Source organism: Polypterus senegalus, chromosome 5 (genome assembly GCF_016835505.1).
Source record: "Polypterus senegalus isolate Bchr_013 chromosome 5, ASM1683550v1, whole genome shotgun sequence".
NCBI classification, from domain to species: Eukaryota; Metazoa; Chordata; class Cladistia; order Polypteriformes; family Polypteridae; genus Polypterus; species Polypterus senegalus.
Window position 1 is genome coordinate 44,965,002 of NC_053158.1, and position 26,317 is coordinate 44,991,318.

The 26,317-nt window shown below is 37.0% G+C and overlaps 1 protein-coding gene across 1 annotated transcript in view; it reads left to right on the forward strand.

Moving 5' to 3' along the window:
• rab2a (RAB2A, member RAS oncogene family) overlaps positions 1-26,317 on the forward strand; it is an 81,771-nt gene that overhangs the window by 14,493 nt on the left and 40,961 nt on the right. The window contains exons 2-3 of the mRNA XM_039754565.1: positions 1,941-2,012; positions 2,532-2,599. Coding sequence (XP_039610499.1) covers positions 1,941-2,012; positions 2,532-2,599 — 140 coding nt within the window. The remainder of the gene's footprint in view (positions 1-1,940; positions 2,013-2,531; positions 2,600-26,317) is intronic.

Sequence of the window (26,317 nt, forward strand, 5' to 3'; positions counted from 1 at the left end):
AAATATGTCAATGAATGAGTTTCCCAAAGTTTTCATTTTTCCTTGGGAACAAATGAAGTATATCCATCTGTCTTCTTGTCTATTATAAATATTTATAGTCAACAACAACATTTTCCCATATCTCTTGTGCAACCTAAAATCATGTTTATTCTTTTATAAAATGTGTATTTTAATTATATTTGCGTATTCATTTTTATTGTAAAAACCAAATACTTCTTTGCATATAGAAATGTAGACGAAGTACAAATGTATGAATAGAACACACATGTCTGTTAAGTATTTTGAACTACAATTATATATTGTTTAGAGATTTTATTTATCATTTTGAATGTTTCGTGCAGGCTTTAGTTTTATAGCCTTAAGTGAATAGGTAGTAAAAAAAAAAAGAATGGATAAATATTAGTTTCATGGTGTTATGATAATAATTGGATTAGCCCAAAGATTTGTCTCTTGTGCTTTAGAATATTAATAGTTCTGAATATGGAGACATAATAATTTGTTGTCTTCCTGCATCGGAGAATACAGCTGCTCTTTAAGTAAGGAATTTAGAGCATCTATCATGAAGTTTCACTTCGGATACTGGCTTTTGGTTTGGTCCAAGGACTTTTATTTTATTATTCAGAGGCAAATATTTTTCTTTAATTCATACTTTTATTTAACTAGAACCCTAGGATCTTTCTTATTCTTTTGATTCAGGACTGAGCCTTGGTATATGCCTAAATAAAATGAGAAAAGTATAGTGGCCATTGTTTAACAATCCCGATATGGTATAGGAAAATGAATGAATCATTATTTTAGTATAGAGTATAAGATGTACTTGTCATACATTATACACTTTCTTTTTTGATGTAAGTGTAGCTTTCATGTTAGCAGACTGTATTATTGATTATTTTTGTATATAATAGTTTTCTTTTTAAAACTGCTATTTGTTTCTAACCTAATATACTGTCAATATGAGCTACTAATTCATTTCATCTTTGCATATGTTGATCCTTAGTAACACATATTGTGAAAGCTCCATTAGCCAGTTTCTCTAATCACTCCTCATTATAGGGTCACAGATAGCTAGAGTTTGACCTTGAACAAATATTCAGAAGACCTGAACCTATCCAGCAGGCCATATAACACAAAGCTTTCAATTAGTATGTAAATGCAAACACAAAAAGCAACAAAGAAGTAGCAGTAAGACTTTGCTAAAGACTTTGTAGAAACAAGGAGGAAACTAACTTAAGCAAGACAGAGTAGGCACCAGTGTGTTGGAGTTTTATGATGGTTTTATGCTTTATGTCTATTGCCCATACTTTCTGTTATTACTGAATAAGTAAATAAAAGGATGATTTTTAAAAATAACTTAATCATGATGTGAAACCTGAAGGATATGTTCTGATGTGCACTAGTTTATTAGTGAGTATTCAGAAGACCTAATGGTGTTACATACATAAGTAAAATCGGATGGACGTTCTTAAGATTGTGGATCTAGTATGTGATCCATTTAAAATTGTACTTCGTTCTCATTTCTTGTAAGGCCTAGTCTTCTAGCTTAAAAAATAGTTGGCTAAAGGATGATGCGGTGCCTAGATAGACACAGCTCCATTGTAGCTGCTATTCATGGTTACTCTTCCATTTTAGTTCCTTTTAACCTTTGGGTTACTATTTCTAGGAACTAGAGGAGATGATGTCTAGCAGAAGAACCCTCCTCAGCATTTTATCATTAAAAATGTATTTAGTTTTCAAGATTTCTGGTATCTTTCAACACACCTGCATCTCCTTCAAGAAGACCTGCTGTGCTATGTGGAGATTTTGTATTCATGAGAACTCTAAGAAAATGAAACTGTTATTCAGGCCAGATGACATCATAATCATTTCAGTGATGCTAAATTAATCATATAAAATGCAACAGAAATTCATCAAGAAACATGTTTTTGTGTTTTACATTTCAGGTGTGGGCAAGTCATGTTTATTATTGCAGTTTACAGATAAAAGATTTCAGCCAGTTCATGATCTCACAATTGGTAAGACAATTTAAAGTTCCCTTTATTATTTCTACATTTTGTTATTTGTCTTCTTTATTTCATCTGTTAGTATGATGATTAAGTGGATAATGCTGCTTCTCTATAGCTTCAGGTGATTATGTTGAAATCCTGTCCCAGTCACTGTTGGTGTGAAGATTTTGTTTTCCCTAATTTGCATTGGGTATTTATTTAGGTATTTCAGATTCTTTCACACCAGACAAAGATGTGCAAATAAGAACTTTGAATTGTCTGGTATGAGTGAGTGTGTGTGATGAACCAGTTCCTGTCCAGGGTTGGCTCCTACCTTGTAGATGAGAAGATTAGAGGTTATATGGATGAAATAAATTACTGTTTTTCACTGCATTCTCTTTTTTTATTCTTATTTACAATGTACCGATCTGCTTTTATTTTTATAATACATATAATAAACATTTCAAATATTTGCAAATTAAATGTAGTGAATGTAACAATTTAGGTTGTAACATATATAAATAAAAATATTTATTCATATTTGGCCAGGTGTTGAATTTGGTGCCCGCATGATTACCATTGATGGAAAACAGATTAAGCTTCAGATATGGGATACTGTGAGTAATTTTCTTTGCTATAATTACTACTTAAGGTTTAAAATAGATGGAAATGCTTCTGTAATGATACAAAAATATTAAAACTATAATCATGCACCATGATGAAATATAATTAACCTGAAAAGCCTTAAAGTATTAAATATAGAATTACCTTTATTTGTTGGACCATCAGTTTATTCTGATCCTTGCATTATTCTTGCTGAAATTACCAGTTTTTCTTCCTTTTTCAGTCATACAGCTTAAATAGCTTAAGAATGCTTCTCTTTCCAGCTATTGTGATGAAAACAAATGAGTAGGGACCCAATAACAGACCATAGCAATGCTCTGGATATGTGATAAATGTTGCAAGGCTATCTGAGGCTAAAGTAAATGAACTAACATGAGATAACATGACCATGATGGATTTTTTTTTTCCCCTTTAAAACTACTCAAAGATACAAATCACTACATACCGAAAACTGTTTGTTGATACTATAGTAATTTCAGACATCCAGTCCAGTTTTTTAAGTGTTTTTTTTAATGTATGGGTTCAAATGACATGTTAAGGCTTTATATTGTGTAAAATTGAAACTTTTAGGAAGAATGATTAGATCAGGGATGCCCAATGCGTCGATCACGATCGACCGGTAGATCGCAAAGGTAGTGCAGGTACAGTGCATCCGGAAAGTATTCACAGCGCATCTCTTTTTCCACATTTTGTTACAGTCTTATTCCAAAATGGATTAAATTCATTTTTTTCCTCAGAATTCTACACACAACACCCCATAATGACCACATAAAAAAAGTTTACTTGAGGTTTTTGCAAATTTATTAAAAATAAAAAAACTGAGAAATCACATGTACATAAGTATTCACAGCCTTTGCTCAATACTTTGTCAATGCACCTTTGGCAGCAATTATAGCCTCAAGTCTTTTTTGAATATGATGCCACAAGCTTGGCACACCTATCCTTGGCCAGTTTCGCCCATTCCTCTTTGCAGCACCTCTCAAGCTCCATCAGGTTGGATGGGAAGCGTCGGTGCACGGTCATTTTAAGATCTCTTCAGAGGTGTTCAATCGGATTCAAGTCTGGGCTCTGGCTGGGCCACTCAAGGACATTCACAGAGTTGTCCTGAAGCCACTCCTTTGATATCTTGGCTGTGTGCTTAGGGTCGTTGTCCTGCTGAAAGATGAACCGTCACCCCAGTCTGAGGTCAAGAGCGCTCTGGAGCAGGTTTTCATCCAGGATGTCTCTGTACATTGCTGCAGTCATCTTTCCCTTTATCCTGACTAGTCTCCCAGTTCCTGCCGCTGAAAAACATCCCCACAGCATGATGCTGCCACCACCATGCTTCACTATAGGGATGGTATTGGCCTGGTGATGAGCGGTGCCTGGTTTCCTCCAAATGTAACGCCTGGCATTCACACCAAAGAGTTCAATCTTTGTCTTATCAGACCAGAGAATTTTGGTTCTCAAGGTCTGAGAGTCCTTCAGGTGCCTTTTGGCAAACTCCAGGCAGGCTGCCATGTGGCTTTTACTAAGGAGTGGTTTCCGTCCGGCCGCTCTTCCATCCAGGCCTGATTAGTGGATTGCTGCAGAGATGGTTGTTCTTCTGGAAGGTTCTCCTCTCTCTGCAGAGGACCTCTGGAGCTCTGACAGAGTGACCATCAGGTTCTTGGTCACCTCCCTGACTAAGGTCCTTCTTCCCCGATCGCACAGTTTAGATGGCCGGCCAGCTCTAGGAAGAGTCCGGTGGTTTTGAACTTCTTCCACTTAAGGATGATGGAGGCCACTGTGCTCATTGGGACCTTCAAAGCAGCAGACATTTTTCTGTAACCTTCCCCAGATTTTTGCCTCGAGACAATCCTGTCTCGGAGGTCTACAGACAATTCCTTTGACTTCATGCTTGGTTTTTGCTCTGACATGAACTGTCAACTGTGGGACCTTATATAGACAGGTGTGTGCCTTTCCAAATCATGTCCAATCAACTGAATTTACCACAGGTGGACTTCAATTAAGCTGCAGAAACATCTCAAGGATGATCAGGGAAAGCAGGATACACCTGAGCTCAATTTTGAGCTTCATGGCAAAGGCTGTGAATACTTATGTACATGTGCTTTCTTAATTTTTTCATTTTTAATACGTTTGCAAAAATCTCAAACTTTTTTTCACATTGTCATTATGTGGTGTTGTGTGTAGAATTCTGAGGTAAAAATGAATTTAATCCATTTTGGAGTAAGGCTATAACATAACAAAAAGTGGAAAAAGTGATGCGCTGTGAATACTTTCCGGATGCACTTTAGATCGCATTGCATTAAAAAAAAAATTTTTTTTTAAACGTTAGTCTATCATATATCCTCCCTATGGCATTTGTCACTTGATTGACATACAGGGCGGCCAGTCTGAGATATGTCTTTTCTTGTAACACACTGGTCATCTCCCGCACGCACGATCAAACGTGCGAGCTACTGCAAAACTCCGGCTGTGAGCTAGTTAGCCTTCCAATTTATATTGACTAAAGAAGGGATTTAAAAAAAAAATTGTTTGGGGAGGGTATGGGCTGGATGTGGAATTGGAAGAGGATTGTTTTCTCCCACAGTGTCACAATCGAAGTGCATGTGTCTGATCTGTTAATCTATCATTGCTATTCCAAAGAAGGAAAATGTGGAAAGGCACTTTCAAACAGTTCATAAAAACTACGAAACTGACTTCCTTCCAAAAAGTGATCTGAGAAAGAAAGGAGAGAGAACTATAATCGCAGTTAATTGGACACCCGTCATTTTTCACTTGGCTGAATTCAAAAGCTCCTTGATTGCATTATTCGGCTCTACTTATTTATGCGAGTCAGCCTTTTCCCACATGACGATTATTAAATCCAAATACTGTAGTGACCATAAATGTATTGAATTGTTATTGTGCCATAAAGGTTATTCAGTTATGCAAGGTATGACCACATACATTTTATGTATAAAGTATACTCAGTGTGTGTGTGTGTGTGTGTATATAGACCAACCACAAGCGTTACGTGGTTGGTAACCACCCATACAATCAGATTGTGATTCAACAACAACAACAACATTTATTTATATAGCACATTTTCATACAAACAGTAGCTCAAAGTGCTTTACATATTAAAGAATAGAAAAATGAAAGACATAATTATAAAACAAAATAAATCAACATTAACATCGAATAAGAGTAAGGTTCAATGGCCAGGGGACAGAAAAACAAAAAACTCCAGACGGCTGGAGAAAAAATAAAATCTGTAGGGATTCCAGACCATGATACCGCCCAGTCCCCTCTGGGCATTCTACCTAACATAAATGAAACAGACTAATGAAATTCATAAATGAATAAATGAAAATAAATGAATAAATAATAAATAAATGAAATTCAGACTACGAATGCCTTGAATGTAATTACCCCGTTCTACATACTGTCAAATAAACGAACCACACGCCGTGGCAGGATGCAAGAGGCTTCGCCTCTAGCGCTGACGTCCGAGGTTTGATTCATGCAGTAGTGTTGGCAGATGAGCCCAGAATTAGGGCTAAACACGTGTCGCGTACTCTTTGCATTATTTGGCAGTAAAACTATTTCAACTATCTATCTATCTACCTACCTATCTACCTACAGTGGGTACGGAAAGTATTCAGACCCCCTTCAATTTTTCACTCTTTGTTATATTGCAGCCATTTGCTAAAATCATTTAAATTAATTTTTGTCCTCCTTAATGTACACACAGCACCCCCTATTAACAGACAAAAAAAAAATTTTTGAAATTGTTGCAGATTTATTAAAAAAGAAAAACTGAAATATCACATGGTCCTAAGTATTCAGACCCTTTGCTCAGTATTTAGTAGAAGCACCCTGTTGAGCTAATACAGCCATGAGTCTTCTTGGGAAAGATGCAACAAGTTTTTCACACCTGGATTTGGGGATCCTCTGCCATTCCTCCTTGCAGATCCTCTCCAGTTCTGTCAGGTTGGATGGTAAACGTTGGTGGACAGCCATTTTTAGGTCTCTCCAGAGATGCTCAATTGGGTTTAAGTCAGGGCTCTGGCTGGGCCATTCAAGAACAGTCACAGAGTTGTTGTGAAGCCACTCCTTCGTTATTTTAGCTGTGTGCTTAGGGTCATTGTCTTGTTGGAAGGTAAACCTTCAGCCCAGTCTTAGGTCCTTTGCACTAAGGAGTAGGTTTTTGTCCAAGATATCCCTGTACTTGGCCGCATTTATCTTTCCCTCGATTGCAACCAGTTGTCCTGTCCCTGCAGCTGAAAAACACCCCCACAGCATGATGCAGCCACCGCCATGCTTCACTGTGTGGACTGTATTGGACAAGTGATGAGCAGTGCCTGGTTGTCTCCACACATACCGCTTAGAATTAAGGCTAAAAAGTTCTATCTTGGTCTCATCAGACCAGAGAATCTTATTTCTCACCATTTCAGAGTCCTTCAGGTGTCTTTTAGCAAACTCCATGCGGGCTGTCATGTGTCTTGCCTCTCCTCAGTGTGGTCTCGACCTGGTCTTTTTAAAAGTAGCTCGCAAGCCAAAAAAGTGTATTTAGATTCTCTAAATTGCTTATTTTGATGTGGCTAAAACTTGTTTAAGAATTTTTAACTAGCATTTTGAGTAGGTATGATGTCTACTTTTTGGAGCATCTTATCAGTACAAGACAGAGACTTTTAAGAAGTCTCACCGCAAGAGTTTGTGTCTGAATGAAGATATATAAAATTATCTCAATTCTCAAACTTTAACTAGAGTCTCCCTAGTTACTCCTAAGTATTGCCTTTATCACTTCAGAACCTGGCACATTAAACTTACAGACAAATGAATCAATTTACAAGTAAATAGACAATTCAAACAGTACATAAAGGAGACACCGTTGCAAAAGGAACTAATCAAGGGTTGAAAATCCCCAAATTTCTTTTATAAATACTTAATTTCAAAGTTTGTATTTTGGCAAATGTGAATTTAGGTAGATCGAAGCATCTTCAGAAAAATCCTGTAGGACCTGCCTACTCGGGCAAGTCCATAGAGGGCCACAGTAGGTGTGAATTTTCATTGTAGCCTTCTAATAATATCAAACTACATTTTTTTTGTTTTAATTAAATTAGATTATTTGTTCAAGTCCTAGTTTTCAATATTCTTATTTTAAAATTAGAATGAACTGTTGATTTTGGCATTTGACTTTATGTGAAATTTAGTAAATCTCACTTTTGGCTGCCGGTCATTTGTTTAAAAATTAATAGCAGGCAGTTATCCAGTGGTCAGTGGATGCTAATGCCCCTACAAGTCTCTACAACTGCTAAATTCAAGCGGGCAGATAAATGATTAGAGTACTTTAGGTCAGGGGTCGCCAACTCCTGTCCTGGAGGCCCACCATGGCTGCAGGTTTTCATTATAACTCTTTTCTTAATGAGTGACCAGTTTTTGCTGCTAATTAGCTTCTTTGAACTAATTTTAATTGACTTGTTCTTGAAGATTCAGACCCCTTAATTGTTTCTTTTTCCTTAATTAGCAGCCAAACAATAATGAGATACAAAATGAGTCAAAACAATTGGTGTCTCTCATACAATATCTGAAAATAAAGGAAGATGAAGGCTTTAGGAATGTCAATCTGCTCAGGTCACCAAAACTTTTTAACTGTTTTAGGGCTTTTTTTTTTTTTTTTTTGTTTGTTTCTTTTCTCCCAGGGCTGAATATTTTTCCAAAAACTAACTTTTTATAAAAAAAGAACACAAAGCAATTGTTTAACATATCAAATCAACACAAAATATTTACTTTGACAAATGTTACTGTCTTGCATGTTGTATGAGCCTGCATACTATAATTTCACATACATATCACATACCTGTTATACAGCAAAGTCCTACAAAGTATGATATCGCTCAAAGCAGCCAATTGCATGCATCGCCACATTGCACTGCTTACAATATGCGTTGCACTGGTGTTTCCTTTTCAATTGTCTGTTGCTGTACTTTCTCACATATATTTTTAGTGTGTAATGTAGATAGACAAGTAACCCGTTCAACATCGTGCCATGCCACTGTTGCCAAGTTTTGCCTGCATGAAAACCGTATTGTCACCTCTTTTCATCTTCAGCCTGTCTGGCTTCAACTGTGAAGGCATGTGTCTCCTGTTCACCCTCACTGTGCCACAAGCTCCAATTCCCCTGCTCTGTAGCTCCATGAACAATTCTGGGCATGTATAAAAATTGTCTATGTACACAACATGACCTAAATGTTCATAGCCCCGAAGCAGCTCCAGCACAACCTGACTTATGAAGGGACAGTTCTCTCTTTGAAAGAAATGCTTTCCTGTATATGTAATTACTTTCAGGCAGAAACCAGTGTTTGCTTCTGCCAGTACAAAATCCTTTATGCCATACTTTGTGGGCTTGCCTGGCATAAATTGGAAGAAAAAAAAGATGTCCCTTTTATTATAGATTCATGCACAGACAAATCACGGCCAGGCTGATAAAATTGTTTATATGTTGGTTCCACAATGTCAAGTAGGGGCTGAACTTTATACATGGGGTTATAGCCTGGCTCACACCTTGGGATTTACTTCTAGTTATCACAGAAGTGAATAAAACTTTGCAGCAGCACGTACCTATCACGCGGCATAACCTGTCCAAACCCACTGGGGGACAAAGCACATTTGGACCAATGCTTCCTGAAGTTATGTCACCAGTCTAGTCCCATCTCTATTCGTAATGCTACAACGCCCTTCATCTCATCTTTTGTTGTGAGTTTCCACTTTGGAAAACGAGAATGCAGTGCAAGCACTGCCCGTGATTCAAAAAATTTATCTGCCTACCTTTTTTGTCTTGACTGACAGCAGCTGAAAAGCAGCATCATGAGAGAGCAGCCTGAAGTAGTCCAGCGGCTGGTAATCTGTTGTGTCCAACAGCAAGCCATGCTGTCTTGTGAAGTCCGGTAGCCAGTTTGGCTCCCACGGATCAATGTCTGGGTATTCCTCCCACACGAACCTTGCCATAGGTGCGTTGGCTTCACGAATGTGCTCAGCTGGCAGCCAGTCAGCTGGGGCGGCATCGGCTGGTGTCCGATCAGCTGATGCCGGCTTTTCACTTTCTTGCACGATCTCCTGATCACTGTCAACAAAATCAGATTCTGAAAAATCCGAGTCCGACTCAGCCATAATGCGCAAAACATCGTCTGCTGAGTTTTTTTTTTTTTTTCTACACTCACTTCGCTCCCTTGTGAGGTGTCCATGCCATCTTGCCTTTGTTTACATTTCGTAACTCACGCACACGCAAGGATTAGATGCCGAGTCAATGAGTCTAACATTCCTCCAAGCAGAGAGGGAATGCCTGTGACATAACCGTGAGTTTTGTCCGCCTTAAAAGAGTTAAGAGTGTGCTTATAAAGAGAAAATCAACAATGTTGGATATGTCTGCTAAAACACCGCAAGAGCAGCAACAAGCCACAGAATTAAAGAACGGGTTTAAGTAACAGCAAGTATTGACACCACATTAAGTAGCTGGTTGGAGTTTGAGGCTCTGACTTAGTTGGTCTTCTGTTGGCTCCCTCACTTCACATTTCATTTCTGTTTGGGTGCCATTTAAGCAAAGTAATTAAACAATGAAGAAATTCAGGGGAAGAAATCTTAAAAAAGCAATTAAATTAAAATGAATTTACAAGAAGTTAATTAGCAGCACAAACTGGGCACTCATTAAAAAGGGTTAGTATAAAACCTGCAGCCGCAGTGGTCCTCCAGGACTGGACTTGGCGACCCTGCTTTAGGTGAAGGTAACTGAAAAGCTGTTGTCCTATAAATGGTGGAGTTAAATGGTCTCTTCCTAAACTATGTACAAGCAGATCTCTGGTAATGATGATCTCAATTAAAAGCAATACCGCATATATGATCAAGCACATAAAATCCCCAAATTTTTCTTTTCTTGTGAATTTCAATTAACTTTCAACTGGTAACTTCCTTGTTTTATTTTGGAACAAAACGAAGTACTTCTAATGTGTATGAATATGTAGCAGCAGTCACTAATGCTGAGTGGAATGTTTTGCAAGCTGGATGTTATTGCCTTCTCTTGAAAATCATGACCTGCAACAGAAAATCTGTATATGTGCATTTGTTGCCACCATGCTAATATGTTCATATATTATTTTTAAAAAGCATATGAAATCAAAATTGCTTCGAAGGTCCAATCATGCAATAAACTACAAGCTGTGGTCCCTGCATGCGGTCATGGTTATGAACAGCAAAATGCTAGCACACCCTCTCAAATTAGATTTAAATAGTATGAAAGTAAAATGAAGACATGCATTAGAATTGCATAATGGTATAAACTGTACTGACATAGCAATGGGAAATAAGTTGAATTTAGACCATAGATACTTGTGTAAATGATGGTCAGTTTCTGTAGTGCATCAAATATTTTATTCAGTAACATATACCTTTGTAGTAAGTTGTTAAACCGCTGATATTCAGTTTAAATACAAAGTGCAATAAGGCTGTGTATATACTTTTTAATAAAGATGAATGGCTATTGAAAGGATTTGTATTTTGACTTAAAAGTGTAGTGAAAAAAATATATTTTAGAAAGTAAATCTTTAGTAGTCTTTTAATAAATTGGGAAAATTATTTAAAATAGTTGATGACTCAAGATATTTTTCCAAATAATAGTCACTCCATCTGTCCATTTGTTCACCCATGTATCCCCAGCTCAAGACAGAGATGTGATGTCTGATATTGGCTGAGAGTCATTAATCTACCCGAGCACTATAGCTGTTAAGGATAGCTGCCCAGCAGAGATGAAAAGGAAAAAAAAACTCCTAAATAAAGCTAGTAACTGCCTTAACTCCACTGCATTTCTGTATAGTTGTTTATACATTCTTAAATCTGTACCTTTAACGACAAAGTACATTAAGCTTCTAATGGATTATTCTTCATTGTAAATGAGATTTAGCATTGAAAATAACTTTTTTCTCATAGTTGAATTACAGTCGTACAGTAATGCAAAATTCGTTTTTTGTTCATTATATTTTGCATACATTCAGTCACCGGCACTTTCTTAAGCAGAGTGCTAAAGTATATTCTCTTTGTAAGTACCCTCACATTGCTGATACATAACCTAGAAAAACTGGTTTGATGTCTTTGAAAGGGGTACATGCAAACTATGCAAAGTTTAAAAACATGTGAATACTTTGACAGTGTTGTGAAAACCTAGAAATGTGGACTACATCTATTATGCATACTTGTTAAAGAAAGTTTCTTTGCTTTGTACAAGATATGTGCTAGTAAACCCACAATTCCTTAAGTTAACCCTTGCCCCTAAACTGTTTTCTTTTGAGATGATGCTTCTACTTTAAATTTTCATGTTTCCCCTTTTATCTGCATAAAAGCCTTCAGAACCTTGGAAACCAATTTTTTCATTTATTACATCTTTGCATCGTTCACTTATACATTCAGACAAGTAAAAAAATAAATTTCACTTTTAGATATCTGAACCATAATATTGACTAGTCAAATAAAAATATCTACAATATATGTTAGACTATGCAAAGTCTTATTAGTCGATGTGTTATTTTGGATAATTAAAAATGAAATGCAATTAACCTTAACCTCAGTTCTAACTAGTTAAAACTGAATTTTACATATGAAAAAATACATTAAAAATGTATTCAGTTCAGAAATTTTTAAGATATTTGTAATTTTGAACTCAGAATATAATTACTGATAGATCTATTTAAAAGATCTACAGAATTCTATGAATAAAATCTGTCAGTTTTCACCAGTCAATAATTACAGATGTATCTAATTAGAATTTTATGGTTTGTCAGAGCCTATCCCAGGATCCACATTTTTTTAAACATATCCATGATTATTCATGCAGTTCTGATTTAACTTGCCAATTAATATTAAAACATCTCGGTTAACCTGAGGAAAAAATGTAGTACCTAGAAAAAAAGCATAACATTGGGTAATCAAAACAGGAAAAAAAAAAACATTCATCCAGTTGATTTTGTTTTTTCCACTTGGTCCTACATAATGTGCTAAGTGTAAATGTTGTATCCTATGTTAAAGTGTTTTTCTTTGTGTTTTTACAGTTAAAATAAACTGTAGACCACAGATTATGTTTGCTCATCTATACTAATAAAAGGCAAAGCCCTCACTGACTCACTCACTCATTCACTCATCACTAATTCTCCAACTTCCCGTAGGTGGAAGGCTGAAATTTGGCAGGCTCATTCCTTACAGCTTACTTACAAAATTAAAAGAAAAACTGAAATATCACATGGTCCTAAGAATTCAGACCCTTTGCTCAGTATTTAGTAGAAGCACCCTTTTGAGCTAATACAGCCATGAGTCTTCTTGGGAAAGATGCAACAAGTTTTTCACACCTGGATTTGGGGATCCTCTGCCATTCCTCCTTGCAGATCCTCTCCAGTTCTGTCAGGTTGGATGGTAAACGTTAGTGGACAGCCATTTTAGGTCTCTCAGAGATGCTCAATTGGGTTTAAGTCAGGGCTCTGGCTGGGCCATTCAAGAACAGTCACAGAGTTGTTGTGAAGCCACTCCTTCGTTATTTTAGCTGTGTGCTTAGGGTCATTGTCTTGTTGGAAGGTAAACCTTCGGCCCAGTCTTAGGTCCTTAGCACTAAGGAGAAGGTTTTTGTCCAAGATATCCCTGTACTTGGCCACATTTATCTTTCCCTCGATTGCAACCAGTTGTCCTGTCCCTGCAGCTGAAAAACACCCCCACAGCATGATGCAGCCACCGCCATGCTTCACTATGTGGACTGTATTGGACAAGTGATGAGCAGTGCCTGGTTGTCTCCACACATACCGCTTAGAATTAAGGCTAAAAAGTTCTATCTTGGTCCCATCAGACCAGAGAATCTTATTTCTCACCATTTCAGAGTCCTTCAGGTGTCTTTTAGCAAACTCCATGGGGCTGTCATGTGTCTTGCCTCTCCTCAGTATGGTCTCGACCTGGTCTGTTTAAAAGTAGCTCGCAAGAAGCCAAAAAGTGTATTTAGATTCTCTAAATTGCTTATTTTGATGTGGCTACAACTTGTTTAAGAATTTTTAACTAGCATTTTGAGTAGGTATGATGTCTACTTTTTGGAGCATCTTATCAGTACAAGACAGAGACTTTTAAGAAGTCTCACCTCAAGAGTTTGTGTCTGAATGAAGATATATAAAATTATCTCAATTCTCAAACTTTAACTAGAGTCTCCCTAGTTACTCCTAAGTATTTCCTTTATCACTTCAGAACCACAGACAAATGAATCAATTTACAAGTAAATAGACAATTCAAACAGTACATAAAGGAGACACCGTTGCAAAAGGAACTAATCAAGGGTTGAAAATCCCCAAATTTCTTTTATAAATACTTAATTTCAAAGTTTGTATTTTGGCAAATGTGAATTTAGGTAGATCGAAGCATCTTCAGAAAAATCCTGTAGGACCTGCCTACTCCGGCAAGTCCATAGAGGGCCACAGAAGGTGTGAATTTTCATTGTAGCCTTCTAATAATATCAAACTACATTTTTTTTGTTTTAATTAAATTAGATTATTTGTTCAAGTCCTAGTTTTCAATATTCTTATTTCAAAATTAGAATGAACTGTTGATTTTGGCATTTGACTTTATGTGAAATTTAGTAAATCTCACTTTTGGCTGCTGGTCATTTGTTTAAAAATTAATAGCAGGCAGTTATCCAGTGGTCAGTGGATGCTAATGCCCCTACAAGTCTCTACAACTGCTAAATTCAAGCGGCAGATAAATGATTAGAGTACTTTAGGTCAGGGGTCGCCAACTCCTGTCCTGGAGGCCCACCATGGCTGCAGGTTTTCATTATAACTCTTTTCTTAATGAGTGACCAGTTTTTGCTGCTAATTAGCTTCTTTGAACTAATTTTAATTGACTTGTTCTTGAAGATTCAGACCCCTTAATTGTTTCTTTTTCCTTAATTAGCTTGTAAAACAATAATGAGATACAAAATGAGTCAAAACAATTGGTGTCTCTCATACAATATCTGAAAATAAAGGAAGATGAAGGCTTTAGGAATGTCAATCTGCTCAGGTCACCAAAACTTTTTAACTGTTTTAGGGCTTTTTTTTTTTTGTTTGTTTCTTTTCTCCCAGGGCTGAATATTTTTCCAAAAACTAACTTTTTATAAAAAAAGAACACAAAGCAATTGTTTAACATATCAAATCAACACAAAATATTTACTTTTGACAAATGTTACTGTCTTGCATGTTGTATGAGCCTGCATACTATAATTTCACATACATATCACATACCTGTTATACAGCAAAGTCCTAGAAAGTATGATATCGCTCAAAGCAGCCTAATTGCATGCATAAGCCACATTGCACTGCTTACAATATGCGTTGCACTGGTGTTTCCTTTTCAATTGTCTGTTGCTGTACTTTCTCACATATATTTTTAGTGTGTAATGTAGATAGACAAGTAACCCGTTCGACATCGTGCCATGCCACTGTTGCCAAGTTTTGCGCCTGCATGAAAACCGTATTGTCACCTCTTTTCATCTTCAGCCTGTCTGGCTTCAACTGTGAAGGCATGTGTCTCCTGTTCACCCTCACTGTGCCACAAGCTCCAATTCCCCTGCTCTGTAGCTCCATGAACAATTCTGGGCATGTATAAAAATTGTCTATGTACACAACATGACCTAAATGTTCATAGCCCCGAAGCAGCTCCAGCACAACCTGACTTATGAAGGGACAGTTCTCTCTTTGAAAGAAATGCTTTCCTGTATATGTAATTACTTTCAGGCAGAAACCAGTGTTTGCTTCTGCCAGTACAAAATCCTTTATGCCATACTTTGTGGGCTTGCCTGGCATAAATTGGAAGAAAAAAAAGATGTCCCTTTTATTATAGATTCATGCACAGACAAATCACGGCCAGGCTGATAAAATTGTTTATATGTTGGTTCCACAATGTCAAGTAGGGCTGAACTTTATACATGGGGTTATAGCCTGGCTCACACCTTGGGATTTACTTCTAGTTATCACAGAAGTGAATAAAACTTTGCAGCAGCACGCATACCTATCACGCAGCGCATAACCCGTCCAAAAGCCACCGGGGACAAAGCACATTTGGACCAATGCTTCCTGAAGTTATGTCACCAGTCTAGTCCCATCTCTATTCGTAATGCTACAACGCCCTTCATCTCATCTTTTGTTGTGAGTTTCCACTTTGGAAAACGAGAATGCAGTGCAAGCACTGCCCGTGATTCAAAAAATTTATCTGCCTACCTTTTTTGTCTTGACTGACAGCACCTGAAAAGCAGCATCATGAGAGAGCAGCCTGAAGTAGTCCAGCGCTGGTAATCTGTTGTGTCCAACAGCAAGCCATGCTGTCTTGTAGGAAAGTCCGGTAGCCAGTTTGGCTCCCACGGATCAATGTCTGGGTATTCCTCCCACACGAACCTTGCCATAGGTGCGTCGGTTTCACGCAATGTGCTCAGCTGGCAGCCAGTCAGCTGGGGCATCGGCTGGTGTCCGATCAGCTGATGCCGGCTTTTCACTTTCTTACCACGATCTCCTGATCACTGTCAACAAAATCAGATTCTGAAAAATCCGAGTCCGACTCAGCCATATCGCAAAACATCGTCTGCTGAGTTTTTTTTTTTCACACTCACTTGCGCTCCCTTGTGAGGTGTCCATGCCATCTTGCCTTTGTTTACATTTCAGCAACTCACGCATGCGCAAGGATTAGATGCCGAGTCAATGAGTCTAACATTCCTCCAAGCAGAGAGGGAATGCCTGTGACATAACCGTGAGTTTTGTCCGCCTTAAAAGAGTTAAGAGTGTGCTTATAAAGAGAAAATCAACAATGTTGGATATGTCTGCTAAAACACCGCAAGAGCAGCAACAAGCCACAGAATTAAAGAACGGGTTTAAGTAACAGCAAGTATTGACACCACATTAAGTAGCTGGTTGGAGTTTGAGGCTCTGACTTAGTTGGTCTTCTGTTGGCTCCCTCACTTCACATTTCATTTCTGTTTGGGTGCCATTTAAGCAAAGTAATTAAACAATGAAGAAATTCAGGGGAAGAAATCTTAAAAAAGCAATTAAATTAAAATGAATTTACAAGAAGTTAATTAGCAGCACAAACTGGGCACTCATTAAAAAAAGGGTTAGTATAAAAACCTGCAGCCGCAGTGGTCCTCCAGGACTGGACTTGGCGACCCCTGCTTTAGGTGAAGGTAACTGAAAAGCTGTTGTCCTATAAATGGTGGAGTTAAATGGTCTCTTCCTAAACTATGTACAAGCAGATCTCTGGTAATGATGATCTCAATTAAAAGCAATACCGCATATATGATCAAGCACATAAAATCCCCAAATTTTTCTTTTCTTGTGAATTTCAATTAACTTTCAACTGGTAACTTCCTTGTTTTATTTTGGAACAAAGCAGAAGTACTTCTAATGTGTATGAATATGTAGCAGCAGTCACTAATGCTGAGTGGAATGTTTTGCAAGCTGGATGTTATTGCCTTCTCTTGAAAATCATGACCTGCAACAGAAAATCTGTATATGTGCATTTGTTGCCACCATGCTAATATGTTCATATATTATTTTTAAAAAGCATATGAAATCAAAATTGCTTCGAAGGTCCAATCATGCAATAAACTACAAGCTGTGGTCCCTGCATGCGGTCATGGTTATGAACAGCAAAATGCTAGCACACCCTCTCAAATTAGATTTAAATAGTATGAAAGTAAAATGAAGACATGCATTAGAATTGCATAATGGTATAAACTGTACTGACATAGCAATGGGAAATAAGTTGAATTTAGACCATAGATACTTGTGTAAATGATGGTCAGTTTCTGTAGTGCATCAAATATTTTATTCAGTAACATATACCTTTGTAGTAAGTTGTTAAACCGCTGATATTCAGTTTAAATACAAAGTGCAATAAGGCTGTGTATATACTTTTTTAATAAAGATGAATGGCTATTGAAAGGATTTGTATTTTGACTTAAAAGTGTAGTGAAAAAAATATATTTTAGAAAGTAAATCTTTAGTAGTCTTTTAATAAATTGGGAAAATTATTTAAAATAGTTGATGACTCAAGATATTTTTCCAAATAATAGTCACTCCATCTGTCCATTTGTTCACCCATGTATCCCCAGCTCAAGACAGAGATGTGATGTCTGATATTGGCTGAGAGTCATTAATCTACCCGCTAGCACTATAGCTGTTATGATAGCTGCCCAGCAGAGATGAAAAGGAAAAAAAAACTCCTAAATAAAGCTAGTAACTGCCTTAACTCCACTGCATTTCTGTATAGTTGTTTATACATTCTTAAATCTGTACCTTTAACACAAAGGTACATTGAGCTTCTAATGGATTATTCTTCATTGTAAATGAGATTTAGCATTGAAAATAACTTTTTTCTCATAGTTGAATTACAGTCGTACAGTAATGCAAAATTCGTTTTTTGTTCATTATATTTTGCATACATTCAGTCACCGGCACTTTCTTAAGCAGAGTGCTAAAGTATATTCTCTTTGTAAGTACCCTCACATTGCTGATACATAACCTAGAAAAACTGGTTTGATGTCTTTGAAAGGGGTACATGCAAACTATGCAAAGTTTAAAAACATGTGAATACTTTGACAGTGTTGTGAAAACCTAGAAATGTGGACTACATCTATTATGCATACTTGTTAAAGAAAGTTTCTTGGCTTTGTACAAGATATGTGCTAGTAAACCCACAATTCCTTAAGTTAACCCTTGCCCCTAAACTGTTTTCTTTTGAGATGATGCTTCTACTTTTCAATTTTCATGTTTCCCTTTTATCTGCATAAAAGCCTTCAGAACCTTGAAACCAATTTTCATTTATTACATCTTTGCATCGTTCACTTATACATTCAGACAAGTAAAAAAATAAATTTCACTTTTAGATATCTGAACCATAATATTGACTAGTCAAATAAAAATATCTACAATATATGTTAGACTATGCAAAGTCTTATTAGTAGATGTGTTATTTTGGATAATTAAAAATGAAATGCAATTAACCTTAACCTCAGTTCTAACTAGTTAAAACGATAAAAACAAAGCCATAAACAAGCCATGACGATAAAAAATGTCAGTTAAATATATCATATATATATATATATATATATATATATATATATATATATATATATATATATATGTATATATATATGTATGTATATATATATATATGTATGTGTATATATATATGTGTGTGTATATATATATGTGTGTATATATATATATGTGTGTGTATATATATGTATATATATATATATGTGTGTGTATATATATATATATATATATATATATATATATATATATATGTATATGTGTGTGTGTGTGTGTGTGTGTGTGTGTATGTGTGTATATATATATATATATATATATATATATATGTGTGTGTGTGTGTGTATATATATGTATGTATGTATGTATCTATGCGTGTATATATGTATGTATGTATGTATATATGTATATGTATATATATATATAGACTCAAACCGATTATAACAGCAGCAATCCAAGCTGTAAGAAAACACTAAAAAGGAGGCGTGACGTTGTTGTACATTTTCTGATGCAGCTAGACAAAAACAACTTCGTGACGCTGCGGCCAAATACACAAATCAATTACAGTGGGATGCAAAAGTTTGGGCAACCTTGTTAATAGTCATTATTTTCCTGTATAAATCGTTGGTTGTTACGATAAAAAATGTCAGTTAAATATATCATATAGGAGACACACACAGTGATATTTGAGAAGTGAAATGAAGTTTATTGGATTTACAGAAAGTGTGCAATAATTGTTCAAACAAAATCAGGCAGGTGCATAAATTTGGGCACCACAAAAAAGAATTGAAATCAATATTTAGTAGATCCGCCTTTTGCAGAAATTACAGCCTCTAAATGCTTCCTGTAGGTTCCAATGAGAGTCTGGATTGTGGTTGAAGGTATTTTGCACCATTCCTCTTTACAAAACATCTCTAGTTCATTCAGGTTTGATGGCTTCCGAGCATGGACAGCTCTCTTTAACTCACACCACAGATTTTCAATTATATTCAGGTCTGGGGACTGAGATGGCCATTCCAGAACGTTGTACTTGTTCCTCTGCATGAATGCCTTAGTGGATTTTGAGCAGTGTTTCGGGTCGTTGTCTTGTTGAAAGATCCAGCGCCGGCGCAGCTTCAGCTTTGTCACTGATACCTGGACATTGGTCTCCAGAATCTGCTGATACTGAGTGGAATCCATGTGTCCCTCAACTTTGACAAGATTCCCAGTCCCTGCACTGGCCACACAGCCCCACAGCATGATGGAACCACCACCATAGTGGTGTAGGTACAGATTTACTGTAGGTAGCAGGTGTTTTTCTTGGAATGCTGTGTTCTTTTTCCTCCATGCATAACGCCCCTTGTTATGCCCAAATAACTCAATTTTAGTTTCATCAGTCCACAGCACCTTATTCCAAAATGAAGCTGGTTGTCCAAATGTGCTTGAGCATACCTCAAGCGGCTCTGTTTGTGCTGTGGGAGGAGAAAAGGCTTCCTCTGCATCACTCTCGCATACAGCATCTCCTTGTGTAAAGTGCGCCGAATGGTTGAACGATGCACAGTGACTCCATCTGCTGCAAGATAATGTTGTAGGTCTTTGGTGCTGGTCTGTGGGTTGACTCTGACTGTTCTCACCATTTGTCGCTTCTGACTATTCGAAATCTTTCTTGGTCTGCCACTTAGAGCCTTAACTTGAACTGACCCTGTGGTCTTCCATTTCCTTAATATGTTCCTAACTGTGGAAACAGACAGCTTAAATCTCTGGGACAGCTTTCTGTATCCTTCCCCTAAACCATGATGGTGAACAATCTTTGTCTTCAGGTCATTTGAGAGTTGTTTTGTGACCCCCATGTTGCTACTCTTCAGAGAAAATTAAAGGAGGAGGGAAACTTACAATTGACCCCCTTAAATACTCTTTCTCATTATAGGATTCACCTGTCTGTGTATGTAGGTCAGGGGTCACTGAGCTTACCAAGCCAATTTGAGTTTGAATAATTAGTTCTAAAAGTTTTGGAATCAATAAAATGACAACAGTGCCCAAATTTATGCACCTGCCTGATTTTGTTTGAACAATTATTGCACACTTTCTGTAAATCCAATAAACTTAATTTCACATGTCAAATATCACCGTGTGTCTCCTATATGATATATTTAACTGACATTTTTTATCGTAACAACCAACGATTTATACAGGAAAATAATGACTATTAACAAGGTTGCCCAAACTTCCAAACTTAGCATCCCACTGTACTTTGACAATCATGTTACGTTATTTTCAAAATGTTTCCTTTTCTTTTTCTTTACTTTTTTAACACACTATTTATCTGCTGCGAAGCGCGGGTAGTTTGCTAGTTGTTTAATAAAATTAGGCCTGGGAAAGTTAACGTGTTCATTTTTGAGATTAATGTGGCCTGTTTAGCGCGTTAAAAAATATAGTGGCATCCTAGGCCAGCAACAATGCAAACTCCTCAGACAGTGCTTTGGTCAGGATGGCATTTTAACTCTTTTAGGGTGGATGTCGACTTTTGACGACAACGGAATTGAGGGTAATAATGAGTTGTAAACATCGAGAAAACACATTGTTACTTTATAGGTTATGATAATGAAACATCTTAGCAAGAGAAAGAAGTCCTGAGAAAAGGTTAAAAGGAGAGGGAGAGATGGGTTTGAAAGTGGAAGGTGCTGGAACGGAGGTGCTTTTGCTCAGCATTGGTAACTGAGCTCAGGAGTCACGGGGTGGATGCAGACAGGAAGGAGCAGCGTGATGTGCACGAACAGCACAGAGTTGCCAAGTGAGTTGAGGGGAGCAACAGTAAAAGAGCATGTGCTTCTCGGCCATAACACTGAAGCAGAAGACAGTTCAGAGGGGTTAGACAAGTCTGATTGTGATTAAACTTAAGGCGATCACAGAGCTCCTTTTATGTTGACTTCTCCAGGTAGTCTCATCCTCCTTAGACAGGTTTCAGCCACCTAAGGACTGTGACTCACTCAAGTCATGGCCCAGGGGCACTACATTGTTATTTCCGTGGCACACCAGTTGAAAAATACTTGTGTAGAATATAATTATCAAGTCGATGATGGTGATGAACAATTGAGGATAGTATTTATGGACTTTTAACACAGGTTTTAATGTATGCCCATTTAAGAAATTCAATTATATCAGTCTTCAGCAGTGCATTCAAAGTCAACACTTGTTTTGATCACTTGTTTGTGATTCAGTATGTATTTAATTTCATTATTTATGTATTAATTTTATAATTACATGTTTTAATGTTAGATGCATTTAATCACGATTAATTACGTACATTTATGCAATCAATTACATTTTTTAATTGATTCTCAGCCCTAAATAAAATTCAATATTCTTCAGTGGCCTTTAAATCAAAATGTTTTACTAAAACAGATAAAATGTAAAATAAATTTTTACTAATGAAATGAATATGCGTAAAGTTATCTGTAATAAATATACATGTGATATTAACAAGAAAAAGCTAAAACAGAAGGCTTGTTTTAATTACATCTCACAATTGTAATAAAATGATCACAAGATGTTTACCAAGAAGATGCATATACAGTGCATCTGGAAAGTATTCACAGCGCATCACTTTTTCCACATTTTGTTATGTTACAGCCTTATTCCAAAATGGATTAAATTCATTTTTTACCTCAGAATTCTACACACAACACCCCATAATGACTGCATCTTGTTTCCCCTGATCATCCTTGAGATGTTTCTGCAGCTTAATTGGAGTCCACCTGTGGTAAATTCAGTTGATTGGACATGATTTGGAAAGGCAGACACCTGTCTATATAAGGTCCCACAGTTGACAATTCATGTCAGAGCACAAACCAAGCATGAAGTCAAAGGAATTGTCTGTAGACCTCCGAGACAAGATTGTCTCGAGGCACAGATCTGGGGAAGGTTACAGAAAAATTTCTGCTGCTTTGAAAGTCCCAATGAGCACAGTGACCTCCATCATCCGTAAGTGGAAGAAGTTTGAAACCACCAGGACTCTTCCTAGAGCTGGCCGGCCATCTAAACTGAGCGATCGGGGGAGAAGGGCCTTAGTCAGGGAGGTGACCAAGAACCAGATGGTCCCTCTGTCAGAGCTCCAGAAGTCCTCTGTGGAGAGAGGAGAACCTTCCAGAAGGACAACCATCTCTGCAGCAGACCACCAATCAGGCATGTATGGTAGAGTGGCCAGACGGAAGCCACTCCTTAGTAAAGGGCACATGGCAGCCCGCCTGGAGTTTGCCAAAAGGCACCTGAAGGACTCTCAAGACCATGAGAAACAAAATTCTCTGGTCTGATGAGACAAAGATTGAACTCTTTGGTGTGAATGCCAATGGTCACGTTTGGAGGAAACCAGGCACCGCTCATCATCAGGCCAATACCATCCCTATAGTGAAGCATGGTGGTGGCAGCATCATGCTGTGGGGATGTTTTTCAGCGGCAGGAACTGGGAGACTAGTCAGGATAAAGGGAAAGATGACTGCAGCAATGTACAGGGACATCCTAGATGAAAACCTGCTCCAGAGCGCTCTGCACTTGGCCCAGACTTGAATTCGATTGAACATCTCTGGAGAGATCATAATTGACTCCAACCTAATAGAGCTTGAGAGGTGCTGCAAAGAGGAATGGGCGAAACTGGCCAAGGATAGTTGTGCCGAGCTTGTGGCATCATATTCAAAAAGACTTGAGGCTGTAATTGCTGCCAAAGGTGCATCAACAAAGTATTGAGCAAAGGCTGTGAATACTTATGTACATGTGATTTCTCAGTTTTTTTATTTCTATTAAATTTTCAAAAACCTCAAGTAAACTTTTTTCACATTGTCATTATGGGGTGTTGTGTAGAATTCTGAGGAAAAAAAATGAATTTAATCCATTTTGGAATAAGGCTGTAACATAACAAAATGTGGAAAAAGTGATGCGCTGTGAATACTTTCTGGATGCACTGTATGTTTAAAAACAGGCTCTTAAGATAACAAACCTATGATTTATTAGCCAACAAGACTGTCAGTATGAGCATTTCTATATTTTTGAGCCAATCTCCTCTTAATGTGCCTAACAACCTCTCTCTCATGTTGGATACAAGTCTACTTGGCTAATATGTGAATCGATTCTTTGTATCTGTAGTGATGAGTTCTTTAGTTAAGAACAATACACAGTGGGTTTTGTGTTTTTTTTTTTGTGGCCAATGTCAAAGTATTTAATGCGTAAGCAATCCTAGTTTATTATTCAGTTTTTTTTTCTGCTGGTACTCTTTAGTGTAATGCAATATTATCAAATTACAGTTTAATAGATTTTTAAATACATGTATATATGTTGCTGGCTTGCACTTTTGTGTTACATCAGGAAATCACCTCTTATTAAGACTGCAATATTGAGAAGACAAGTAGGCATATCTAAGTGTAATGTTGGAAATCTTTATATTTGCCAACTTTTTAACTTGAAAATTGCTTCTAGTACATGATTAGTAGTTTCTTCCAAATTCCCACAATTACTTCCAGGCTTCAATGTTAAATGCCCTTGGTGTTCCTAAGTGTACGATTCATTGCTTAATTAAAAGAAATCTGAGTTAACAATTTTGGGGATGGCTTTGAGATTTGTTTTAGGACTTGAACTGTCCCCATGCCGCTTTCCCGGTTTATTACTGAAGAAGCTTAATTCCTTCAGCCTGTTAAAGTAGGACATATAATTGACATCTGGGATGCACGTGGTAGTTTGTGTAGTGCACACACTTTTACTATAACGACCCATAGTGTTCCAGATTTAGTCTCTCTGGCTTGCTGCACACACTTGAGCTTAAGATTCCTTGATTTAGAGTTCAGAAGGTTTATCGATATAACCTAACATTATTTGTCTTTTTAATTGCATCTGTATATTGCTTAGGGAAGAAGGACTTTGTATTACTGTGAACCGCTAAATTCATTTCAGAGATTGCTTCCTGTAGTTCAGCATTACTCATCTAATATTTATGTTCCTTATGATTTGTAAATCCTTATACTTTAAGTTATCTGCATTTTTCAGGGGTCTGCCTAATTTTTTGACTGTTGTTCTAGCCTTTCTTAATTATTATTGCTGCATCCTCATTATTACTATTCCCTCCAATTTTATTATCATGTCAGTGCAAAATATCTCACATTTACTGACCTGATTAGAATCGTTGTCATTAATATAAATGAGAAAGAGTAGTGATGCAAGTACAAATCCCTGGATATCTCATCTGATAACCTCGGCCCAAGTAGGATGTTCTTCTCCTTCTCTTATTTTTAGTCTTGTCTCCGGCCAATTAATCAACCAGTTTGTTTCAAAATTGGTCATAAGTATGAACAGGATCAAAAACATTTTGAAATAATTTTTGCCTTAATAAAATTCTAACAGGTTGTGTTGGTAGTATCTTTTCTTCATGAACTCCCATTAATTATGGTGCCGGAGAGTGGTGATGTGTGGCTTGTTTCTCCCCACCTACTTGTGCTTTTTTTTTATATATATGTATAATTTTATTGTTGAAATTTGTGCAGTTAGGTGAAAATTATTATTACTTGGACACAAGTATACATAATTAAATTATTTGACCAATAAATATGAAGATACAGCTATTAGCCAGTATGATGGACTCAACTAAGAATAACTGGACAAAAACAGCTAGTAAACTGGAATGAAGAGGGCACATCTAGGTGAGAACAAAACACTGTGACAATTGACCTCCTTTGCCCGGTATGTTTTTGCTGAAGAGTAAACTAGATGAAATGCAGGCAAGACTGGTTACATGGAAAATCATCACAAACTGCTGTGCTTATTTTGTTTCTTGGAAACATGATTAACTGCACAAACACCAGACGCTGCTCAACACATCCAAATAGTTTTACTGTCTTTTGTGGGTGCTGGACTGAATTATCAGGTAAAATTAAAGGAGGAGGCATATAGTCTATAATGAACAGCATCATGAACGAAATAATCTCTAAAAATTGTTTACCTGAATTGAAATAGTTATTTATCAAGCAGCATTTGATTTATCTTCCAAGGGAGTTCTTCCAGTGTTTTTCTGGTTTCTGCTTATTTTCCTTACCATCCAAAATAAAAAATCCTAGCCAGCCGCATGTATGGAGGAATATTTCAGACAAAATTAAATAAATAAATAAATAAATAAATGCGCAAATAAATAAAAGTACAGTACTGTGAATTGTGAGCACAAGTAAATAAATGTGTCATGAAATGAGAGCATAAATAAATAAATGTGTCACGAAATGTTTTTGTTGCTTATTTATTTATTTAATTTTGTCCGTAACATTCCTCCAAACCATCATGAAATACGACTTGAAATAAAACTGTCACTTTCACTCGTCAAAGTATCAGAGGGTGGGCTCTAACACGCCCTCTAGTTACTGATTGGTGAATCGATAGCACAAGAATTAATTAGAAAAATGCTTACTACTGCCGATGAAATGGATTCTGCCGAAGATATTACGTATATCAGAGAGAGAATTGAAGATGTATCGGAAGAAATTGCAATGTTGGCGGCCCTTTTAGACTCCGATATAGATTAAACTATTTTTGAAAATATCGAAGAACAACAATCCAGTTCAGGTGATGCAGTCCCCTGCTCTGGACGTCCATCCTTTGAGATTGCAACTGAGTCAATAGGAGACCATCAGCTATGCGGTTTAAAAG